Source organism: Drosophila nasuta, chromosome 2L (assembly GCF_023558535.2).
Source record: "Drosophila nasuta strain 15112-1781.00 chromosome 2L, ASM2355853v1, whole genome shotgun sequence".
Lineage (NCBI taxonomy): Eukaryota > Metazoa > Arthropoda > Insecta > Diptera > Drosophilidae > Drosophila > Drosophila nasuta.
Window position 1 is genome coordinate 9,422,826 of NC_083455.1, and position 22,887 is coordinate 9,445,712.

Below are 22,887 nucleotides of genomic sequence, written 5' to 3' on the forward strand. Positions count from 1 at the left end.
TCACTTACAATCTATAGGCTGGCATATCAACAAGTTCCGGGCGCAAACAAATAAAAACAAAAGTCAATTCAACAATATTACTTCCCAATTTGTCATCCAAGAGCACCAGCTAAACTTAACCTCATTAAAATGTGCGACGCAATGCGGCACGTAATGCGAGAGGACAACGCTGACAACGTGATAATGTTTGATGTCTGACTAAATAAATCATATATGCGAGCACTGAATGAAGACCAATCTGAAATACTCGTAATCATATTTCGCATTAAATGATGAGAATTCATGAGGAATTAAACATGCCACCTGCATATACCTGCAAAGAGATCTTACTCAAGTGCGAATAAAAGCTTCACTCTCTTTAATAAAATACAATTTAAAAAAGAGTCGTAGACTTTATAAGAAACTAAAACGTTGGAGAAGGTATTTGGATTAATAATTCAAACTTTTAGCTTCTCTGTTTCTAGCAAAAAGTTATTTTATTTTTAAAATCCAAGTGTTCTTTTACTACTGGATATAATTTTAGAAAGATTATATGCAGGAATTATCATTCAATCAAATAAAATATTTATATATAAAAAATCTTATTGATAGTAAAGATATATTTAAGCAACAAGAATTCTACTTAGCTCAAACGCTGAATTAAAATCTTTAAAAAGGGTGTCCTTAATAGAAACACAATCGAATAAAAAAAATCGAAAATAAGTTGTTAATATTTCACTTTAATCTCTTACAGATAAAACAAATATTAAAGGGAAACTCCAAAAAGTAGTAAGAGTAAACGGAAACATTTAAGATGCGTAGAAGAGCTGCGCATGGCAGGCTGCTGGTAAGTTCTAAATAGTAATGCCTCATGCTCATTTATACTTTTAATAATAATAACTCTCTTTCTTTCTTTAGATGCTTTGCCTGTGGGCAACAGCGGCGATGGCGCACATTCGCATCGAGGCGCCTGAAGTGCATTTTGCACCCAGCTATAAGCCAGCATTTGTGCGAGCTGCAGTGGAGAGCATGCCCCTTGAGGATGAAGCTGGTGCACTCAGCCGGTTCAGCATTCGCCCGACATTCGGAGACACTTTTCTGCCACTGCGCAGCGCCGTTGAGAGCGTGCCCAGTATCAATGAGAAGAATGCGGCACAGCTGCGGGAATCCTCACCACTGAGGTCTTTTGTGCGTGACTCTGTGGAGGCGCAACCCAGTGACGATGAGGATGAGGACGAGTCAGAGTTAGATGGACTCTCAGCTAGCTATGTGCGTGATATACCAGAGGAGCAGCAACAGGAAAAGCTGACCCAGCTGGTTGAACCCGATCCCTGGTCAGTTTCAGATAAATACGCTGCTTTCATAGTGCCCAGCGCAGAAGACAACTATCGACCACAACCTTATCGCTTCGGTTCTCCGCATCAGCAACTCCTCAAGGCTGTGGACATTGAACAGCTGGAACATATTGACGAGCTCGATGGCTTTACGGAACAGCAGTATTATGGTGCTTTAGCTCAAGCTGAGCTCGCAGACGCTGGTGCCGCTTATGGTGCCCTGTCCCAGGTGAAGGCAACAACACAAAAGAAGAACTACAACATGGAACCCAAGGTACTGTGCTACATGTCCAACTGGGCTTTCTATCGCAAGGCAGATGGACACTTTGTGCCCGAGCAACTTGACCCCAAGCTATGCTCTGCTATTGTCTACTCTTTTGCCTCCTTGGATCCCGATCATTTGACCATCCGCGAGTTTGATCCCTGGGTGGATATTGAGAATCAATACTACAAACGTGTTATCTCACTGGGTGTTCCAGTGCTTATAGCCATGGGTGGCTGGACGGATTCCAGTGGCGACAAGTATTCTCGCCTTGCCGGTGACGAGATCAAGCGCAAGGTGTTTGCATCCAGTGCAACAGGATTCTTACAGCGTTACGGCTTCAGTGGTCTGCACCTCGACTGGAATTACCCCAAGTGCTGGCAGAGTGATTGCACCAAAGGCCCAGCCAGCGATAGACCCAATCTGACTAAACTATTGCGTGAGATTCGCAATGAAATGAAACGCGTTAATTCAAAGATGCAATTGGGCGTGGCCATTTCCGGCTACAAGGAGATCATTAGCGAGGCATACGAACTTGCTGCGCTCTCTGAGATCGTGGACTACATGACAGTGATGAGCTACGACTATCATGGCTCCTGGGAGGGTCAGACCGGACATGTCAGTCCGCTATACGGCCGTCCCCAGGACAAGTATCCGCAGTACAACACGGACTACACCATGCAGCTGCTTGTGAAGATGGGCGCTCGTCGTGAAAAGCTCATCATGAGCATACCCTTCTACGGTCAGACCTTTACCCTGGAGCAGAGCAGTCAGCGTCTCATTGGTGAGGGTGTGCCCACAAATGGACCTGGCGACGCAGGCGAACTGACAAAACAGCCCGGCATGCTGGCCTACTATGAGATATGTCAACGCATTCGCAAGCAGAAGTGGAAAACCGGCAGGGATTCCGATCGCAAGAGCGGTCCATATGCCATGTCCGGGGATCAGTGGGTTGGCTACGAGGATGCAGCCAGCGTGGAGGCTAAAGCACGCTATGCAGTCAACAATGACTTTGGTGGCGTTGCTGCCTGGACAGTTGACTTGGATGATTTCCAGAATCGCTGCTGCAGTGAATCATTCCCGCTACTCAAAGCGCTCAATCGTGCCCTGGGTCGTCTTAACTCGGAGCCACCAACTAGAAGCAACTGCGAGCGACCACCTCAACCCGTGACTCCGGTGCCGCCTCAAATGACCACCATAAGCAGCGACGGCTCTGCCGGAGGTGGAGCTGCTCAGCACGATCACACCACTTCCTGGCCGAATTGGGAAGCAAGCAGTACCACTAGCAGACCTTCGACTAGTACTACTACCACCAAGCGACCCAAGACCACAACTACACCAGCCTGGTGGACTTCCACAACAGCTATTCCAACCACAAGCACAACAACTACAACAATAAAACCAACAACAAAGCGTCCTGCCAAGCCTAAACCTAAGCCGACCAAAACCACCCCACGTCCAGAGCATACGACCATACCAGTGCCTGCATTGGTTTATCCCGTTGTTCAGGCCTCGAACTGCGAGCCTGGAGAGTTCTATCCGGATCGAACAAACTGCAATTCATATTACCATTGCATCATTGCGGGTGAATTAAGGCAACAGTTCTGCCCAGGTGGTCTGCACTGGAACACCGAGGTGAAGGGCTGCGACTGGCCAGCGTCTGCGATGTGCACTGTGAAGAAGCAGCATACGACCAGCCAACCAACGAGCACTAGAACCAGCACTACGAGTCAACCTAGCACTACCACTAGCCCACCTAGCACTACGAGTAAGCGTCCAACTACTACCAGCAAGCGACCAAGCTCTACCAGCAGTAGACCTGATAGCAGCTCCACCAAGCGACCAAGGAAGACGACGCCCAAGCCAAGTCGGAAACCAACCCAGCAACCAGCAGTGGGAAGCACTACGAAACGACCCAACCGTACCACGCGACGTCCACGACCTCCAACCTCATCGAGGTGCAATGAGGGAGAATATTATACGCATCGGAACTGTGGCAAATATTACATCTGTGTTAATGGAGCCCTCGTTCCTAGTGAATGTGGTGGAGAGTTGCATTGGGATGCGCTGCGCAAGATCTGCGATTGGCCGCAGAATGTGCAGTGTGTGACCAGCAAGAAGTATTTGCGCATTGTGCAGTCCAAGGCCAGCGAAGAAGATCCCTGCAATGGCGAGGAACGTGTTCCTTACCCAGGAGACTGCAGCAAGTATCTCTTCTGCCTATGGAATCGACTGCAGGCTGCAGATTGTGCCCCCGGTCTGCACTACAATGAAGCGTTGGGCAACTGTGATTGGCCAGCATCAGCGCATTGCAAAGAAGATGGCGGAGAAACCTCCTCTATTGGTGGCTCAACCTCCAACAAACCAAAGCCTCCAGCCGCTGCCAAGCCTGTTCCAACCACCCAGAGACCTAGCACCACACCTAGACCAACTTATCCCACGGACAAGCCACAACTGCAACCACTCGATGGTTACTACAAGGTTGTCTGCTACTTTACCAACTGGGCATGGTACCGCAAGGGACTGGGACGCTACACACCCGACGACATCAACACAGATCTCTGCACACACGTCATCTATGGCTTCGCCGTGCTGGATTATTCCGAATTGACATTGCGCACTCACGACTCCTGGGCGGATATCGATAACAACTTCTATACACGCGTTAGCGGACTAAAGAGCAAGGGCATCAAGGTCAGCTTGGCATTGGGAGGATGGAATGATTCGCAGGGCGACAAGTATAGTCGCCTTGTGCGAAACGCTGCAGCACGTGCCAAGTTCATAAGACACGCACTCGACTTTATTGAGAAATATGGCTTTGAGGGTCTTGATCTCGACTGGGAATATCCGGTTTGCTGGCAGACTGAATGCAACAAGGGATTCGCAGATGAAAAGGAAGGTTTCACTGCCTGGGTGAGGGAATTATCGGAGGCATTCCGACCACGTGGTTTGCTGCTCTCCACAGCGGTTTCTCCTAGTAAAAAAATCATTGATGCTGGTTATGATGTAGAGGAACTTTCGCGCTACTTTGACTGGATCGCCGTGATGACCTACGACTTCCACGGACAGTGGGACAAGAAGACCGGACATGTGGCCCCGCTGTATCATCATCCCGATGATGACTATGATTACTTTAATGCGGTAAGTTTAGAAAATCCACTTAAATATTATTCCCTAAATGCAAATCTCTTGCAGAACTACTCGCTTAACTATTGGATAGAGAAGGGTGCACCTTCACGCAAAATTGTCATGGGCATGCCACTTTATGGCCAGTCATTTACTCTAGAGAATGCAAACAATAATGGACTGAATGCAAAGGCACCGGGTCCTGGCCAGGCGGGTGAATTCACCAAAGCAGCTGGCTTTTTGGCCTACTATGAGGTAGGTTGCAAATAGTAAACGACTAGGGACAATAATATAACATTCGGTAACTTACAGATATGTGAGCGTGTAAAACATCAAGGCTGGGAAGTGGTGCAAGATGAGCGTGGTCGAATGGGACCATTTGCGCGTAAGGGAACTCAATGGGTGTCCTACGATGATCCGGCCATGATACGAAAGAAGTCGCAATTGGTGCGAGCTTTAGATCTGGGTGGTGGCATGGTCTGGGCTTTGGATCTTGATGATTTCCGCAATCGTTGCGGCGACGGTGTGCATCCGTTACTCAGGGAAATTCATGCAGTACTCAAGGATCCACCAGGTGGATATGAACCAACTCGTAAGTTTTTAGCCAGCCAAATACACTCAGCAAACCTAAGCACTCTCTAATCATTACAGCTGGATTAATACCCGCCGAAGCAGAATCTGTGGAGGAGCAACCCATTTCTGGAGAGGTGGGCACAGCATCCGTTGAAAGCGAAGGCGCTCAGCAACCTCCGCCAGAAGAAAGCGGCGAGGCTGAAGATGAGGAAAATGAAGGTGGCGAGGAGCAAGAGCCAGAGGAAGAAGTGGTTGTGATGGCGCAACCAGAGCCTGCGCAACCGGAATACTCCTCCCCCGAAGAGGCCAGCAACGAAGAGGTGGAATCATCGCAGGAGAATGAAGTGGATCCCGACGACGACGTTGAAGAGGGTGAATTTGAAATGGAACAAGGCTATCCTGTTGTTGGCGCTGGCACTGGAGATGCGAATGACTACAAGGTTGTCTGTTACTTCACCAACTGGGCGTGGTACCGTCAAGGGGGCGGCAAATTTTTGCCCGAGGATATCGACGCCGATCTGTGTACACATATTGTATACGGATTTGCAGTGCTCAACCGTGAGAAGCTAACGATTCAGCCACACGATTCCTGGGCAGATTTGGACAACAAGTTCTACGAGCGAGTTATCGCTTATAGAAAGAAGGGAATCAAGGTGACCGTGGCCATTGGCGGATGGAATGACTCGGCTGGTGATAAATATGCCCGCTTGGTCAGAAGTGCAGCAGCTCGTGAAAGATTCATTCGCCACGTGTTAAACTTCATTGAACAATACGGCTTTGATGGTCTCGACTTAGATTGGGAGTATCCAGTGTGCTGGCAAGTCGACTGCAAGAAGGGCACCGACGATGAGAAGCAAGGATTCACCGACCTAGTACGCGAATTGTCTCAGGCCTTCAAGCCAAATGGTTTGCTACTCTCAGCCGCCGTTTCGCCCAACAAGAAGGTCGTCGATGCGGGCTACAATGTGCCTGAGTTGTCGCGCTACTTCGATTGGATCGCTGTGATGGCTTACGATTACCATGGACAGTGGGACAAGCACACTGGACATGTGGCACCCATGTACGATCATCCAGAGGGTACCACGACCTTCAATGCCAATTTCTCCATCAATTACTGGCTCGAAAGCGGCGCAGACCGCAAGAAACTCGTAATGGGCATGCCCATGTATGGACAATCCTTCTCACTTGCTCAATCAAATGATCATCAGTTGAATGCGCCAACTTATGGAGGCGGCGAGGCAGGTGAAGCAACTCGGGCACGTGGCTTCCTGGCCTACTATGAAATTTGCTCGTACATACAAAAACGCGGCTGGAATGTGGTACGAGATGCCCGTGGCCGCATGGGTCCGTATGCCTACTCGCGGGATCAGTGGGTGTCCTTCGACGATGCGCCCATGATTCGACACAAGAGTGAATATGTGCGTGCTATGGGCTTGGGAGGAGCCATGATCTGGGCTCTGGATTTGGATGACTTTAAAAACGATTGTGGCTGCGAGTCGTATCCATTGCTGAAGACCATCAATCGCGTGCTGCGTGGCTATAGCGGACCACATCCCAAGTGTCTGCTGGAAAAGAGCGAGAAAACAATGAGTAAGTTAGAACATTTGACCTTGCTCTAAAATTAATTCAACGAATAGAACCTAAGTTGCGTGCTTGAATTATAAGCCTCTTAAACTTAAATCAACATTTACTTACAGTTGCCGGCGACAAGGGCTCTCTGGTGTCCGCAAAACCAACCGTAAACACCGTAACACCATCACAAGCGATTGCAACTTCACCAAGGCCTGATCCTGACCAGCCGCTAGACTGCAATGGTCGCAACTACGTAGCGCACGAACGTGACTGCAACAAGTACTACATTTGCCAGTATGGCGAGCTCATCGAGCAGCGGTAAGCTGAAAAACATTTTAGTTAATATGGAGTATCTTAATGAAAACGATATCTTCACTTACAGCTGCCCCGCTGGTCTGCACTGGAACGAGAACTACTGCGACTGGCCCAACAATGCGCATTGCGCTGTGCGCGCAGATCAGACAACGCAGCCTCCGGTGGTGCATCGTCCTAAGCCAACCACTACAACGGAGAGTAGCCGTCCTGCCACCAAGCCCACCAAGAAACCCTTTACGCCGCCCAATAAGAAGCCGATAGCGCGTCCAAAGCCAACGCCAGCGCCGCCGCTGGGCAGCAATGAGGACTACAAGGTGGTCTGCTACTTCACCAACTGGGCGTGGTATCGTCCTGGCCAGGGCAAGTATGTGCCCGAGGATATCGATGCCAATCTCTGCACGCACATTGTCTACGGATTTGCGGTGCTTAACAGCAATTCGCTCACCATTAAGACTCATGACTCCTGGGCTGATATTGATAATCGTTTCTATGAACGTGTGGTGGAGTACAAACAGAAAGGTCTGCGTGTCACCGTTGCCATTGGTGGCTGGAATGATTCGCTGGGCAGCAAGTATGCGCGTCTTGTGCTGGATCCTCAGGCACGAGCACGTTTCATTGAGAGCGTGCTGAACTTCATCGATAAATACGGCTTTGAGGGCCTGGATCTGGATTGGGAATATCCGGTATGCTGGCAGGTGGACTGTGCCAAGGGTGCGCCCGCCGAGAAGCAAGGATTTGCGGCGCTGGTGCGCGAACTGTCAGATGCATTCCGGCCACGTGGATTGCTGCTCTCTGCTGCCGTTTCCCCCAGCAAAACGGTCATCGATGCGGGCTACGATGTGCCACAATTGGCGCGCTACTTCGACTGGATAGCTGTGATGACATATGACTTCCATGGCCACTGGGACAAGCAGACGGGTCATGTGGCACCATTGTATTATGTGGAGGGCGATAGCAATCCTTACTTCAATGGCAACTATAGTATACACTATTGGCTGGACAAGGGCACACCGCCCAAGAAGCTAGTGATGGGCATGCCACTCTATGGCCAATCCTTTTCACTGGCCAATCAGAATGCACGCTCACTTAACGACAAATCAATTGGACCAGGACAGGCGGGCACTTATACAAGAGCTGGCGGCTTCTTGGCCTACTATGAGATATGTGAGAAGATTAGCAATGGCGGCTGGACTGTGGTGCGTGATGAGGAGGGTCGCATTGGTCCATATGCTTACAGTGGCAATCAATGGGTCTCCTATGATGATGTTGCCGACATTCGTCGTAAGTCGCAGTTTGTACGCAGCCTTAAATTGGGTGGCGGCATGGTGTGGGCTTTGGATCTGGATGATTTCCGTGGCCGTTGCGGCTGTGGTAAGCATCCGTTGCTGCGGACTCTTAATCAGGAGTTGCGAGGAATTCCAGGACAACGTGCCAACGATTGCACTTAATAATTCTGTTTTTATTAAGTGACTATACGTTTAGTTTATACATCCGTATTTTGCTGCTGACTGGGCTCGCAATCTGTTTTCAAGATTTTTGCCAATTAGTTGTAAGCACACACACATCAAAACAATAAATATATTTAAATTATATGTTCTCTCGAGTCTTCTTTGGAAAGCGCGGCAATTGTAAGCGGTAAACTTAAAATTTACTAGAGTGTGACCAAAGCAACAACGAGAAACTAAAAATACTGCTACTTAAGTGTGACCGATTTTGCTGCAGAGCTAAAAGCCCACACACGTATTTTCACATTGCTGTACAATAAATGTGGTCTCCTTAAAAACATCGTTCATTTTATTATTAGTTTTAAGTTGACGAAAAATTATTACAGAATTATCAAACATTCAGCCATGAAAATCATAAACAGTTAAATATAAATCCAAATTACGCGCAAAAATTAGCAGGTATGAAAATTAACAACCAAATTAGATCAATATTCATACTAGTTCATTGCAAAAAAAAACAAAATAAATTCAATGCGACAAAAAAATTAAGTTAATTTAACTTTTGTTTTCAAAATTTGATTTGATTTGATTTTTAGTGAATGATTGGATTCTTAGCGAATGGAATTCGAAAGAAATATGGCAAGTCGAAACGTGTGTGGTACGTAGATAGTAATATATGAGACGTGTGAGGGCGTTCGAACAGCTGTTGCTTCTGGAATTTCAGTCGCGAAAAAGTACCTGCTAAACTTTAACGAGCGTGAGCGAGAGAGAGCCAAGTTTACACACGCAAAGCTTTAGCTCAAAACCCACTCGGGCTGCCGTCATCGTTAACAGCAAATGTGTTAACCATCGCTTAGTCGAACGGACAACGAAGTTGCATACGCAACATATAATTTGGTTTGCGGGTCGTGTCGCTGCGTGAATTATTGTGTTGTGTGCGTACTATTTGTTGTTGTGCGTGGCAAAGACAGTGACCAAAGAGACCCAAAGCAGAGCTTGTGTTTTTGTTTACATATTGACGGACGCGCACACACGCAAGAACACATTTGCTGTGCGACTCTAGTGACGTCACAAATTTTGATCGTAGTGAGCATTTGCGTATTTTGAGAAATGAGACAACAATACTGCGGCGCCTTGGGGCATCTGATGCGTCATTGCCAAACGCAGATCAGGCTAACACCAATGCTGGCCAGCAACAGCAGTTGCTTCCCCCCGACGACTCACCTTCCGCAGCAGCAGCAATAGCAACAGTTATCATTATCACAACAACAACAATAACAATAACCACAGCAATGTGCGGCACAAAGCTGCTGCTGTTAGTGATGGCCGCAGTTACTCCAAGTTTAGCAGTCACCTCAACAGCGAACGTGCCATGGAACTACTCTGCAATCTGGATGAGGACGAACGTCACAATCTTCGGGATGCCATGTTCAAGATGGAATCGGACAAAGTGAAGAAGTTGTACGAGAGTAAGTTTTTTCTTTTATAATTATATTTTTTTTTGCTCCTTTTTTACTGCATAGACAACAAATAACCGTTAAAATAATACATACATAATAATCTAGTAATTAGTTAGTTAATTCTGTTTCGAGAGTTTTGCCTGGGTTCGTGTATCTGATAGTCGGGGGGATATTCCTTAAAAGAGTCCGTTATTTTCCTGCAAAGACATAATAAAAATAAATAATATGAAAGATTACAAAATTTAAAGAAGTTGTAGAGAACAAAAAGGCATGGCAATAATACATACAATACATTTTAATCTAGTAATAACTGTTCTTAAAAGTTTTGCTCGAGTCGAGTACAAAATTTTAAAGAGTTTCATTAACTTATACTTAGGTTCTATCGAAATAGATATTTTTTCCCGATTTTTTACTGCATAGGCAACAATGCCCATACTATTAATAACATAATAAGCTAGTAATTAGTTATGTTCCTTTTGTTGAAAATTCATCCTGAGTTCGGGTATCTGGTAGTCAGGTATTCAGGAATATTTACCTTACATAAGTCCACGTTTCTGTGCCTCCGTCATGAAGCAATGACCATAGGCCTCAGCTGCCTCGCAATGATCATCGGGCACCTCGATGGCAGCACAAATGTCACCGATCTCCATGGCCAGCTTTAGCTTGGCAGGATCGTTGCCGGTGTACTTCTTGGCCTTCTCCTGTCCGGCAGCCTTATCCACCTTGCCGTTGGCATCCATCAGCTTGAACTTCTTCATCACACAGGCACGCAAGCATTTCGCCTCATATGTGCTGGCTGGCTGACGTTTGACGGACTCCTCGATATCGGCATCCGTGGCGCCAACTTCGCCCTTGCAGGTTTCGGCAAACTCCATGAACTTGGCCGCAGCAGCCTTCTCATCGAAGGCACGGACCAAGGCAGCTCCCAGCAGAGCGATTAAGGCGATATTCAACACAAAGCGTTGCATGTTTGGTTAATATTTTTAGTTAGTTACTGAGAGCTGCTGCTTCTGTTAATTTGTGAATGCAAACTGTTGATTTGTCTAGTTAAAACGCCGCTTTTTTATAGTCAAAATGATGTTGACGGCAATCTGTCAGCTGTGAAATTATATAGAGTTCAATTGATCGTATAACAATGGCTGTCAATTAATTGTCCAATGTTTAATTAGTATTATTAAACGTTTTTCCCAAACTAACTTTGAGCAGCCTCCATTCACAACTCACTCCCCCACAAAACGTCTCTATTAAAGTAACTCGAACGCAAAGTCGAAACATTTGCAAAGCTTTTTTTTTTGTTGAATGGGGAGGAGGAGAGAAGCGTACGTGACCAAAGGCGTAGACACATCATGAAATCATCGCACAGATTTGCCACATTTCCTGAGTGCTCATCCTGTGCATGACTCGAACTCGCTCTGTCTGTTTTATCCTGGCATCATTTATTTAAATAATGCAAATTGTTTGATTTGTTTTGACAGCCAAAGCAATAACATTACTCTCACATCCTGAGCTCTGTCTACTTAACATGCTTCGCATGTTGATGTTATGACTTTAAGCTAAGCATAAGCTGTGAGCTTGCAATTTTTAGTGCAGAATACTGGTTAGAACATCTTTAAGATAAATAGACTTTAAAAAAATGTAATTACAACTAATGCAAATTCTTTGAGCTTTCACTTACGTGCAGTACTCTATTTACTTAACATGCTCAGAATATTTCATTTTACGTTTTAACAGCGTTGTAAATTGAAGCTAATCATAAGCTTCACATGTTGCTAAGCCTGCAGTTGAAATTCTGTAATCTAGAAATGTTGCTAAAGACCATATTAAGCTACTTAGCTACAACAAATAAGAAATTTAATTACAAACTCAAAAATTCACAGCAAACTAATTGTAATGGGCTCTTACATTTTAGATTTCCAGTTTATTAATTATTCATGCATTTATAATTGCGCAGCAAATTACAGAATCTAAACAGCTGAAAAGCTATTTGCTACTTTTAATGATTCTCTGCTACATTTTCGGCATCGAAAATTGTGCTGCAAATTTTCATAATTCTGCACAGTTTTAGCTTAGTGTAAACACGTTGCAACTTAAACTAAATATTGACAATAGCCTCAAACTTACAACATAGCAAACTATTGAAATAAGCTTTGGCATACATTCACTTATCATCGATGGTTGTTAGCAAACATTTAAAGGGTAAAGATAACGCCAATAATACTTGTAAAGGGTAAAATTAACACAATAATTCAAGTGAATATTAGGAAGGCAACATATATTCTGGATATTTTTAGATTTGTATATTTTGTTTTAAAGACTCAAAGAACTCTTTCTATCTAATTAAATAGGTATAGGAACAAAACAGAAAATACTTCTGTCTAATTAAATACTTGCGTTTGTTTTTGAATAAGTCTAGCAACAAAAAGTTGTAACTCTTTAAAAATAAGTCTATTAACAGTTTAAGAGCTGCTTAAAATGTTGCCAAGAACATGTACTGAGCCTAGTTGCCAGCAACATTTAAATGCCTCAGCTAAAAATGTTGCTTAGAATAACTGTTACAGTTAAACTGAAAATGTTCCTAATGCCAACTTGTGAGTTAAGCCTGAATAAACAATTTAACTACACTAAATATTGACATTACTGCTGCACAAACAATATTCAAAATCAACAAAACTATTTAGATATGCGCATCTATTTATGCATTTCTATTTGTACATATTTCGTTGTGTATAGCACATGGAACACAGCGTAAAGCAAAACCAAAAGTAAACGCATTTTGTTATTTTTTGCGTTTTGTGTTTTCTGTTTTGTTTCGTCGACGGCGGCGGCGGCTGCTCATTAAAATTTCAACAGCCAAACAACTTGGCTGTGGGTCCGCCTGCAGCTAGTTGGAACTTGCCGAAACTGCTTTACGCACTAAGCACAACGTCAGCGCTGACGTTGACGTTGCCGTCGGCGTCAACGTTAACATCGCAGCTGTCGCTGAAGCTTTTAGTTCTGGCAACACTTTGGACCCTTCTGCGAAACTTTTTTGATTATTTTCTCGTGCCGCTTAAATCTGGCAAAAATGGGGTGAATTGAATCACACTCGCAAAACTATTGCATCTCTAAATAAGCGAGGTAACTCCTAGGTATAATGGCCAACAGTTGTGGGGCTAATCAGCGCAAAAAGTTTCACGAGTTTGCACACGTAACTTTGCTTACTGATAAGAAACTTGTTGAGACTTTTGATAAATATTTAAGCCAAGCGAATGGTAAATGTGTAACATGCGTTTAATCAAAAGGCTACTCACATAACTAGCTAACATAATGATGCTTAACAATGGCTGTTAAAGCATCGTGCTGCTATGTAAACAGACCCCACAGAATTATGTTAATTTACAGTTAAGTGTAATAACAGTTGATGGAAAAGCAATTTCATGAATTCACAATGAGAGCACACTTAAGAAGAAGGAAGGATGAAAAGCTATAAAAAAAGAGTAAAAGAAAGTTCTTAAAATTCGCAAGTTTTTTATTACACAAAAATTCTACGGAAAAGAGCACTAAAAATTGAAAGTTCTTCGGTAATTCAAATCCTGAAAGTTGTGCGTTAATTTGATCTGCTTAGCCTTGGTTTACTTTCCACACAACACTTTAGCTATGAAGTGCTAACTGTTGCTTTCCGGATGAGTAATATAAGTAAGCAGAAATGCTGCTTGTGCAGTTGTAAAGCTTGGGTACTTGAGCAAAAGCCAAGTTAATCAAATTAGCGGTTGGTGGGCACTCAAAACGCCAAAAGCATTTTTAAGAAACATCAGTAAAGTGGACTGTCGCACAGCTCGACAAGCTTGCTGCTCTGGGCAGTGTTGTCAAATTTTGGGGGAAAAGTGAAAGATGATTGTAAAAACGGCTAAAAAATAATGCCAAAATTCTTCGTCACTTCATTTGTTTTTCAAAGCAATTTTTAACTTTAGGAAAATTTTACAAAAAAAGGATAAACTAAACCAGAAACCAACTTTCTACACTTCTTAGTTTTAAAAGATGTTATTAACTCTAAGGAAAGTCTTTAAAAATTGCGAGAAGCGGAATATAAGCCAACACTCTTTAATAGTCCTGTCTTTAAAAAGGCTAAAAGCGGAAAATAAGCCAACGCTCTCTAATAGTCCTGTCTTTAAAAAAGGCTAAAAGCGGAAAAGAAGCCAACACTTTCTAATAGCCCTGAAAGAACATGATATATTGATTTGAGAGGTTCATATTATTACAATTTATATAAAATAGGGTCATATATTTCAGTTTGTTCTAACTGACAGCATTGCCCACAAATTTATCCTGTTATCAATTATTATAAGGAAAAAACACTCACGTTTGACGGGAAAAATGGGGGATTGTCAACACTGCTTGCCACAGCATCGCAGCAGCCTCCACAAAAAGCAGCAACCGACAATTCGTTTGGCATTAGGGGTGGTTCCTACCTACTTTCAGTCATCGTACCTACCCCAAAGTAATTGCCAACCCTGCCAACTCGCCCACTTGTCTGCCTTGGGCACCTTCAAGCTTACGAGCCCCCCTACATTAAATGCTGTTCATTGTGCTGTGCAAGAAAGTCGTGAGCCTTGATGAGAGCATCTGTTCCATGAGCGTTCTTCACTTCACTCTTTCCTCTCTCTGTTTAGTTGGCGACATGCATATAAATTCTATTAAGCATTATTTGACCTCATTTGTGACTTAACTAAGCATTACAGCCTTGGCAAGAGATGGAATTTTAAGTTTACGTTTTGGGATTTCAAAGAACATTAATCAACATCACTTGGAAAATAAAAAAAAAATATTTATTTTTGGAGAGCAAAAAGCGCATGTACATTCTGCATTTTTTATAGATAAAGTTGGAGAGGGAGCTGGCAAAAACAAAAAGCTGACAGGCAGAGCAATTGAAAAACTTCGCACTACGAGTTTATACTTCATATTGTACTCGTAAAAGAAACTTGAAGCGGAAAATCAATATGCGACAATACTCGATAAAAAAAGTGAATCGCGCTTAAGTGAAAGTTTTATGTTCTACAAAGAGTTTGCTGATGAAGTGCATAACAAACCAAAGTTGAATGATTGAAAAATTTGTGGATAAATTGAGTTCTTCGGAAGCGTCCTTTATGCAGCTCAGTTTGCATTTTTCCTGTTGCATACTTTCCGGAGTTGTCTTTAATGTGCTTATGTGAAAGCAAGCATAACAAACTGAATATGCAATGCAGTTGGCATTTATGAGATGTGCATGTATTAATAAAAAAAGAAAACTCTCCCCATGGCTGACAACGTTTGCAGTGCACCTGCTGATGGCATCTCAGCACTCAACTCTACTGTAAATGAGTCATTTATGGCGCGACGCTGCAAAGTATGCAATATAAAATGTGCGAAGCCAAGAGAGCTCACTAACTTTTTGTAATTTGATTCAATTTGCTGCCTTTTCGCCAAAGCACGTGCTGTTTTGTGAGTGTCTTGAATTGGCAAACGACACCTGAGAAATGTTGATGCCCAAGAATTTTGAGAATGTTGCAGGCAACAGGCGGAAGCAACAGCTGTGTATAACAAACCAGCTCCGCATACTTTGTGTATACATGGATGTTGTATTGGTGTGCGTTGGCCTTTAAAAAGTCATAAAACAAAGCAACTCAAAGCAAAGCAGATACTGCAAGGGGGGAGCAAGAACAACAAAAGTGAAAGCTGAACGGGATCGGAAGAGGAGCTGGAGGCGATGCGGATGCGGAAGTGAGTGAGAGAGCGAAAGTGAGAGCGAGAGAGAGAGAGTGAAGGAAAGAGCATAAAAAGCAGAGCGATAAATTGAAAAGTGTGCAGCGTTAAGCTCTCAGAGGCTGACGAAGAACCGAAACAGGGCCACAGCGAACAGAGCCCGGGCCAGGTGTACATAACTAAATACGTGCTCACATACACAGATACACAGAAATATCTGTATATATACATATGTATATATTACATATGTATGTATCTAAGCACAGCCAAAAGCTGGCTTACATTTGGTTTTTATGCCCTCTTTGATTGTAACACATTGCGGTCGCTCTGAGGATTTGTTTGAGTTTACACACAAACACAACACAACAAAAATGAAAAGTGAAGAAACAAATACAATACACAAAAATGGCCCACAAAAATGTTTCAATTTAACCAAAGTTGAAGCTGTGAATTTGTTGAGCATTTTAGAGTGAAGGAATGCATTAAATATTTGCTCAACCGTTTTGCTCAGTTTGCTTTTCATTAGCTTTGTGTGTAGCACAAAACTCAACCGTAATTTGGTTAACGGATTCAAATTGAAATTAGTTTTTCTCTTTTGATATATAGTACATGCAATTAATTGGAATTTCACAAAAAATCACATTCAAGAATAAAGAGCAAGTAGAATCCTAGTTAAATTGATGATACTAATTTGCTATTCCCAGCTGAATAATTTAATATAGCAAGCAAAAAATTAATAGTCATATGAAACGTATAAATTGCTCATAAATTCATCAAAAGAACCAAAAGATAAACAAACCTCAACGACGAAACTAGTTAAATATTGAACAGTCTACACTTCGGTACACTTCACTTTGAAATTCAAGTCAAAAGTCAACTTTAATAAGTGAAAGTTAATTAAAGGATGGAAAACTAAAGCAAACATATAGAATATCAAAATACCACACAACACGCGTCAAGCCACAAAGTTTGTCAGTCGCCTTCAAGGCTTGCGCGCAAAATTGTGTAGCATGCTTTTAGGCTGACCTCAGATATGACTTGTTCATTTGTTATGCAAGGTGAAGTTCTTACAATGCTCAAAGTCTGGTTTAAAAGTCATAAGAGTGTAAAGTGAAAGTGGAAAGCGAAAGTGTGTGTATGTCCGCCCCTGGTGGCAGCCAATTTAAATGCTAAGCAGAAGCAGTCAGTCATGCAGTCAGTCAGCTCAGTAAGGTAGCTCGACAGCACAGCCAGCCAATAAGCGCTACTAAATGTTATGCAAATTGTCTGCTGACTCGCACACATACACACACACACACAAACGTACAAACACGCACACACATTGACAGTGCATGCGCCAAACAAACGTATGTGCTTGGTGTGTATATGTAGAGTGTGTAGTAACGTTCTCACCCTCTTCTACTATGTTGTCAGCAAACACAGATACACACCACATGGACGCAGCTGTGCGGCACGTCTTCCTGTTGCTTCTTTTATGGCAAGTGGTCTCAGAGCAGATTGCTCTTGCTCAGGCACACAGATAGAAATATGGTTTGCCTTTTGTGGCCCCATAAACAAGCATAGACAGCGAGAAAAATAAAGTGAAAAGAGAAATCGGGTGAACTAAGCTTCAGCTTCAAGTGCGGCTCTCAGATTTCAGCTTTGAGTTCAATTCAAGTGCTGCCTACTTCCAGGCGCCCATTTTAATATTTGCTCGCTTCGCTGTGTTTGCCCAGCAAATCAAGGCTTGCCTTTCGCTATATCTCTGCCTGTGTGTGTGTGTGTTTGTGTCGCTGTTTTGCGTGTTTATTTCTATGTGTATTGGTGTGCACATGTCGCAACAAAAAAAGGAAGTGCCGAGGTCAGTGGATTGCCCTTGTGGCCTCTGTATATGATTAAACACCCGTACCCATTCTTTCTATTGGGCATATTCTCGTATTTATTGCGACATTTATGTAATTGGTTTTATTTGCTAAATTGAAAAATCAATGCGACATCAATTCCGAAATGCTTCCGCATAATTACAGAAACAGCAAATTTGTGGACAGTGAATTTTACATGGCTGTTTAACTTTCAAATTAATATGTCTATTGCATAGCCCGTAAATTGACTGGAAATTGTTTATTTAATGTGCAATAAGATTTCAAATATATCCATTTATATCAATTGCATCCTAGCAGAACTCATTCATGTCTCCTTTAATGATGCACTCACGTCTTGCGATTAAATTTGAACACGGTTTATGTGTGTCGCGTATAAAAATAGTCGAGCACTCGTGTGTTGAATGTTCTACGGCCATTGCTATGTTTTATGGCATGTTTTTGTGATTCGTTGAATCAAGTGAGAATTTTATGTTTAACACTTAACCGCCAGCTAAATGACATAATTGCCCTGAAAATTGCTCAGTGGCCATGAATAAAACACGAGCAAAAGACACTGCTTGGATTTTTATAGCCAAAACACACACTCAAACACAGAGAGAGAGAGAGAGAGAGAGCGTATAGTATAACTGATGTGTGACAGGCGGCGGTGGCAGCAGCAGCAGCTAGCGACAAAGTATGCCCCTGTGGCAAACTGATTATGCGGAGCATATAAAAGAGCAGACAACATCATGCAGGTACAAACACACAGTAAATAGGGGCAAACGTTGTGCACACAAAGTCACACTCAACATAATTTATTTGTAAAGACTATTTATAGCTATTATTTGACACAAACAATCGTGGTTTTTATTTACAGGGTAACCGCGAAGTGTTTATCAGTGTATTGTTTGGGCTGCCTAGAAGTAGGCAACACATTTTTAATGTCCTCCCATTGTGATTGTTCGGGGAGCAACAGTTAATTAATTGTGTTCCTTTGGGGTCGTTGCGGTTCTGTGCGCACAGAGGGTAGCAATAATGATAATTATCATTGTTTAATGACGTCTATGGCCCGCCCTGACCTGACCCACTACGCACGTGTTAACCATTTGATGCTGTTGCCTATGTTGTTGACATGACAGTTTTAAGCGCAATTACTGCACGTTTTGCTAATGGTGAAGAGTGTTAGGCTCAAAGTGCCGCTAAAATGTGTCGTTTACAAAACTTAAACACACATCATGCACACACACACACACACATGCCGCCGACTAACACATGTAGACATGTTAAGTGCGGCGCGTGAAAGTATGCAACGCTAAAATTACGACAGTTGCGGCCGCGGCCGTAGCGTAAATGTAATTGAGTTTCACAGCAGCGAGACGTATACACACATGCATAGACACACACACCCACTCAGTCACACTTACACAGCCATTTTGTTTGTGCTTTCGGCTTTCTGTTTGCTGCCATTGCAATTTTAATGCAATTCGCAAAGTGTGAATTAAGATGGGGATCAAGTGGGGCAGGTCAAAAGGGGTTAGAGGTCTGGCTTATATAATGCGCCAACTTTTATCGTTTTGCCTTCTTTTTTTTAATTAGCGTTGTGCATGCGAAAGCTGAAATTAAGGCGCCAACAGCAAAACTGTTTGCTCATTGACGGTGGGGCCTTGGAATAATATATATAAATCTCAATTACCACTGTTTTATTCATGTTTATAAAAAAGGTTTATTATTAAAAAGGATATAAACACATAAAAACGGCTAATGAAAGTTCCTTCTTATTACGTATAGTTTAAAGATAACTTATTATCCTCTACTTAGCAACCTATTTATTTATTATAACTTAATGACAACATAATGAACAAAAATATTAATTACTGATGCTAGTTTATGAAATTAGGATACAAAGCTACACTTCATAATCCCCCTAACATAATCATAAGTATAGTTTATAGATAACTCATCATCACAACATTAAGTTGTCATTTAGATAATTATTCGTTTATGCCTATAATTAAATTCAATTTCATTCAAGGTAACTTTAGCTGATGCATGACCTACCTATTCATTAAGTTGATTTAATTATTATTTAGTGACAACTTGTAATCTCTCTTTTATTTGTTTTGTTTATTTGCATAAACTTCCTCACTTGTGTTTTGATTTTGAACCCGAACGATTCATCACACAACAAACAACAACAACAACATCAACACTACAACTACAACAACATCTATTACACTGTCCATGTTGGTAACGATAAGGTCAGCTGGCAGTTGGCAGCTGGCGAACTCGCTTTGGACGACTCTCGAATAAGACGCCGCTGGGCGCTGTGGATCCATCGGGCACATTTTGTGCCATGCCAGACGATTGGCTTAAAAAGAAATTGGGTAAAAGCTGCCATTAAGGGTCACACAATAACAACTGCAACAATGTGAAAACATTCCAATTGAAGTTGAAAACTAATTTTCATTATTTTTCTCTTTCTCTCTCTCTCTCTGTCTCTATCTCGGATTCTCGATTTTCACAGTGGAAGCAGCAGAACCGCCAACGGCAGCACAGCTTTATAGCAGTAAGTTGGCAAAATTGCGAATTTTTCAAATTGAAAGTTGCTTACATTCATCTCTGGTTGTTATTGCTTTTCGACAGTTTTCTTTGTAAATGCGGTGCCATTTATCGCCTTTGGCTTTCTGGACAATTTCATCATGATCATGGCCGTAAGTAATAAAATATTCCCATAAATGAAATCACAAAGTGTTGACAACAAATCGATATAAGTCCTAATCATTGATATAGTATAAAGTGGAAACTCCACTAAAAAAAATTATTTATAAATTTGAATATTCATTTCAATTTCTAGCTAAATTTAATGATTGTAAAATAATTTTGCATTTAACATTAACATACAGCTAGCTTCAAAATCTAATTATTGATTTAAATTTGACCTTAATACAATTCGAATTTAACGATTGTTCATATTTTCTTTAAAAAAAAATGTCTAATTTCACAAGTTTATACTTTTTTATGAAAAATAATGGCACTAATATTCATTTTAAAACTTCAGACATAAGAAAAAGTCATACGTGTATTAAATCGTGAAATAATTGTAATTTGAGTATTATCTGTATTTTTCTTATTTTCGATTATAAAAATTCAATACTTTTATCTTTCAGGGTGAATATATTGAAAGCTATTTGGGTCACTTCATAACACTATCGACGATGGCCGCCGCTGGCCTGGGCAATACGATTAGTGATATTATTGGCATTACCACAGCCTCCTATGTGGAATCCACCTGCCACTTATTGGGCCTGAAGCAGCCCCGAATGACTCCACAGCAATTTGAACTACAGTCCAGCAGACGAGCCTCCAGTTGGGTAAGCATATCCAGTGCGATTAATAAACTGAAACTCTTCTAATTCCTTATGTCTTCTACTCTGCAGGGTCGCATTATAGGCATCACTATTGGTTGTTTGCTGGGCATGTGTCCATTGTGGTTTATAACGCCCGAGGAAAAGGAATGTCCAAAGGAGTAGAGAGCAAATAGTTTTTTAGTAAATTCGTCAATTGTTCAGGACTGATGAACGTCGTAGTCCACACAAAAAGTATAAATGATTTTCGTTCTGCAAAGAGACACTCAAAGTACCTACTGACTACTATACTATTCATATATTCATAAGTTTTTATATAGTTTAAAAAATATGTTAGGTTTTACATGAATGAGTATATTGTTATATGAGCACTTTGAGCACTGATTCTGACTGCACTCACACACTCACACACACAGAATGTAAAATCCAAGTTGCTTTAAGTTTTAGGAATGAGCTCAAGACCAGTTGAAAGCAATCGGAAACAATTGATATTTGATAATTTGTAATTCACTGAATCGAAATACTATATCAAAAATAAAACAAAACATTTAAAAATACATATATGGTATATACATATATAGAGCAAATTGATTATATAGTAGCTGCAAAAGGTCCAAATAAAAATCTAAAATCAAAAATAGCCATTTTTTGTAGAGTATTTAGATGAGAAAGATCATTAATGGAAATTAATTGAATTATCAATTGCTGTAGTGCAACTAAATTTGCAAAAATTATTAACTCAAGATCATAGAATGCCTTCAACTGTCCTAATTTTAAACTCGCCACACTGCAAAGTGCCTACGAAATGCTTTAAACTTTAAACTCACTTCCTGAAGATATTCAACTCATATCTTTATACTAACTAACTATAACTAACATATATGTATATGTATGTATGTGTACATTTGCTTTAAATACAGTTACAACAAACGAAATCATTAGCAACATTTTTAATTTTAAAGAAAAATGTCCAAAATTGTAGAGAGCTTACAAGTGAATAAATCAAATTGAAATGCAAGTGTTTGTTTTTTATTAATCCTCGAAACATTTCTTCCTAAAGAAAATCCCTTCTCGGTGATTCTCATGGTATTTACTTCAGAAATGCGATTTGTCATTTTTAGCTGTTTAATTTCCAATTTGAATATTCAGTTACCTTCTCTCAAGTTGCGATTAGAAAAATCTAAAATTTTATTTGAAAAAAAATTTAAAAACAATCTCTAAAAAAAAAGTAACAATCTTTCACATTTTTGATTTAAAATAAAAAATAATCATAATAAATAAACATTGCAAGACACTCCCCAAAATATATCCAATGCTAAGTTTTAATACCCTATGGATAACGGGTATATATAATACCCTTCTCATATCTTTGTGCCTCCATGAAATATATGCAACAGGCAGAATGAGATATTTTCAACCCTATAAAGTATAATTATATTTACATATATTCTTCATCATCGCCAACAGCTGAGACGATATAGCCATGTCCGTATGAAACACTAGATCTTAAAGACAATAAGAAATGGAGCCACAATTTGTTCGACAGCTCTTATGTTTGCCCCCCAAATCAAGTTGGTTTCAAATTATTAGACGCCTACTTCAACTCCTGAATATCGACAAAAATCTAATAGCAAACTTAATTTTAATCCTAGTGCCGATTTTTGGTACATACAATAATTTATGTTTCTGTTGCGATCAGATACAAATTGTATAAAATATTTATCAAATACTTTTGTCTGGCAAAAAAACGCCTTATTCGCTGCTTTGGCTGACAATCTGGTAGTTTTAGTATTCTTTGGTTTTTTTAATGTAGTACTATATCAATTTACAAAGTATATGGTACATTTTAGTATTATTGATATAGATATAGTTTTGGCATATTTTCAGAATATGGTTT

The 22,887-nt window shown here is 41.4% G+C and overlaps 3 protein-coding genes across 3 annotated transcripts; 2 read left to right on the forward strand and 1 right to left on the reverse strand.

Annotated features, from left to right (window-relative positions):
- The first annotated feature begins 733 nt into the window (after window positions 1-733).
- On the forward strand, window positions 734-9,787 carry LOC132783457 (probable chitinase 10). Its single transcript, XM_060788616.1, has 8 exons — window positions 734-826; window positions 898-4,716; window positions 4,771-4,956; window positions 5,014-5,293; window positions 5,353-6,864; window positions 6,972-7,164; window positions 7,229-9,065; window positions 9,203-9,787. The coding sequence occupies exons 1-7, from the start codon at window positions 794-796 to the stop codon at window positions 8,607-8,609; spliced, it is 7,404 nt and encodes a 2,467-aa protein (XP_060644599.1). The 5' UTR covers window positions 734-793; the 3' UTR covers window positions 8,610-9,065; window positions 9,203-9,787.
- On the forward strand, window positions 9,787-21,547 carry LOC132783463 (uncharacterized; the record flags this gene model as incomplete). The annotated part of the gene is made up of 6 exons (XM_060788628.1): window positions 9,787-10,075; window positions 19,884-20,009; window positions 20,150-20,191; window positions 20,269-20,336; window positions 20,793-20,996; window positions 21,063-21,547. Coding segments are annotated over 6 exons (822 nt in total), but the record flags the coding sequence as incomplete, so codon positions are not given.
- LOC132783461 (general odorant-binding protein 28a) lies at window positions 10,089-11,290 on the reverse strand. Its single transcript, XM_060788627.1, has 2 exons — window positions 10,602-11,290; window positions 10,089-10,263 (listed from the first exon to the last, which is right to left on the reverse strand). Exon 1 carries the CDS (start codon window positions 11,032-11,034, stop codon window positions 10,603-10,605), a length of 432 nt encoding a protein of 143 aa, XP_060644610.1. The 5' UTR covers window positions 11,035-11,290; the 3' UTR covers window positions 10,089-10,263; window position 10,602.
- Window positions 21,548-22,887: the final 1,340 nt, after the last annotated feature.

Coding starts and splice junctions, on each gene's coding strand:
- LOC132783461 (XM_060788627.1), bottom strand. CDS start 11,034: ATGCAACGCTTTGTGTTGAATATCGCCTTAATCGCTCTGCTGGGAGCT.
- LOC132783457 (XM_060788616.1), top strand. CDS start 794: ATGCGTAGAAGAGCTGCGCATGGCAGGCTGCTG. Junction 6,865..6,971: donor AAAGAGCGAGAAAACAATGA/GTAAGTTAGAAC, acceptor ATTTACTTACAG/TTGCCGGCGACAAGGGCTCT. Junction 7,165..7,228: donor GGCGAGCTCATCGAGCAGCG/GTAAGCTGAAAA, acceptor CTTCACTTACAG/CTGCCCCGCTGGTCTGCACT.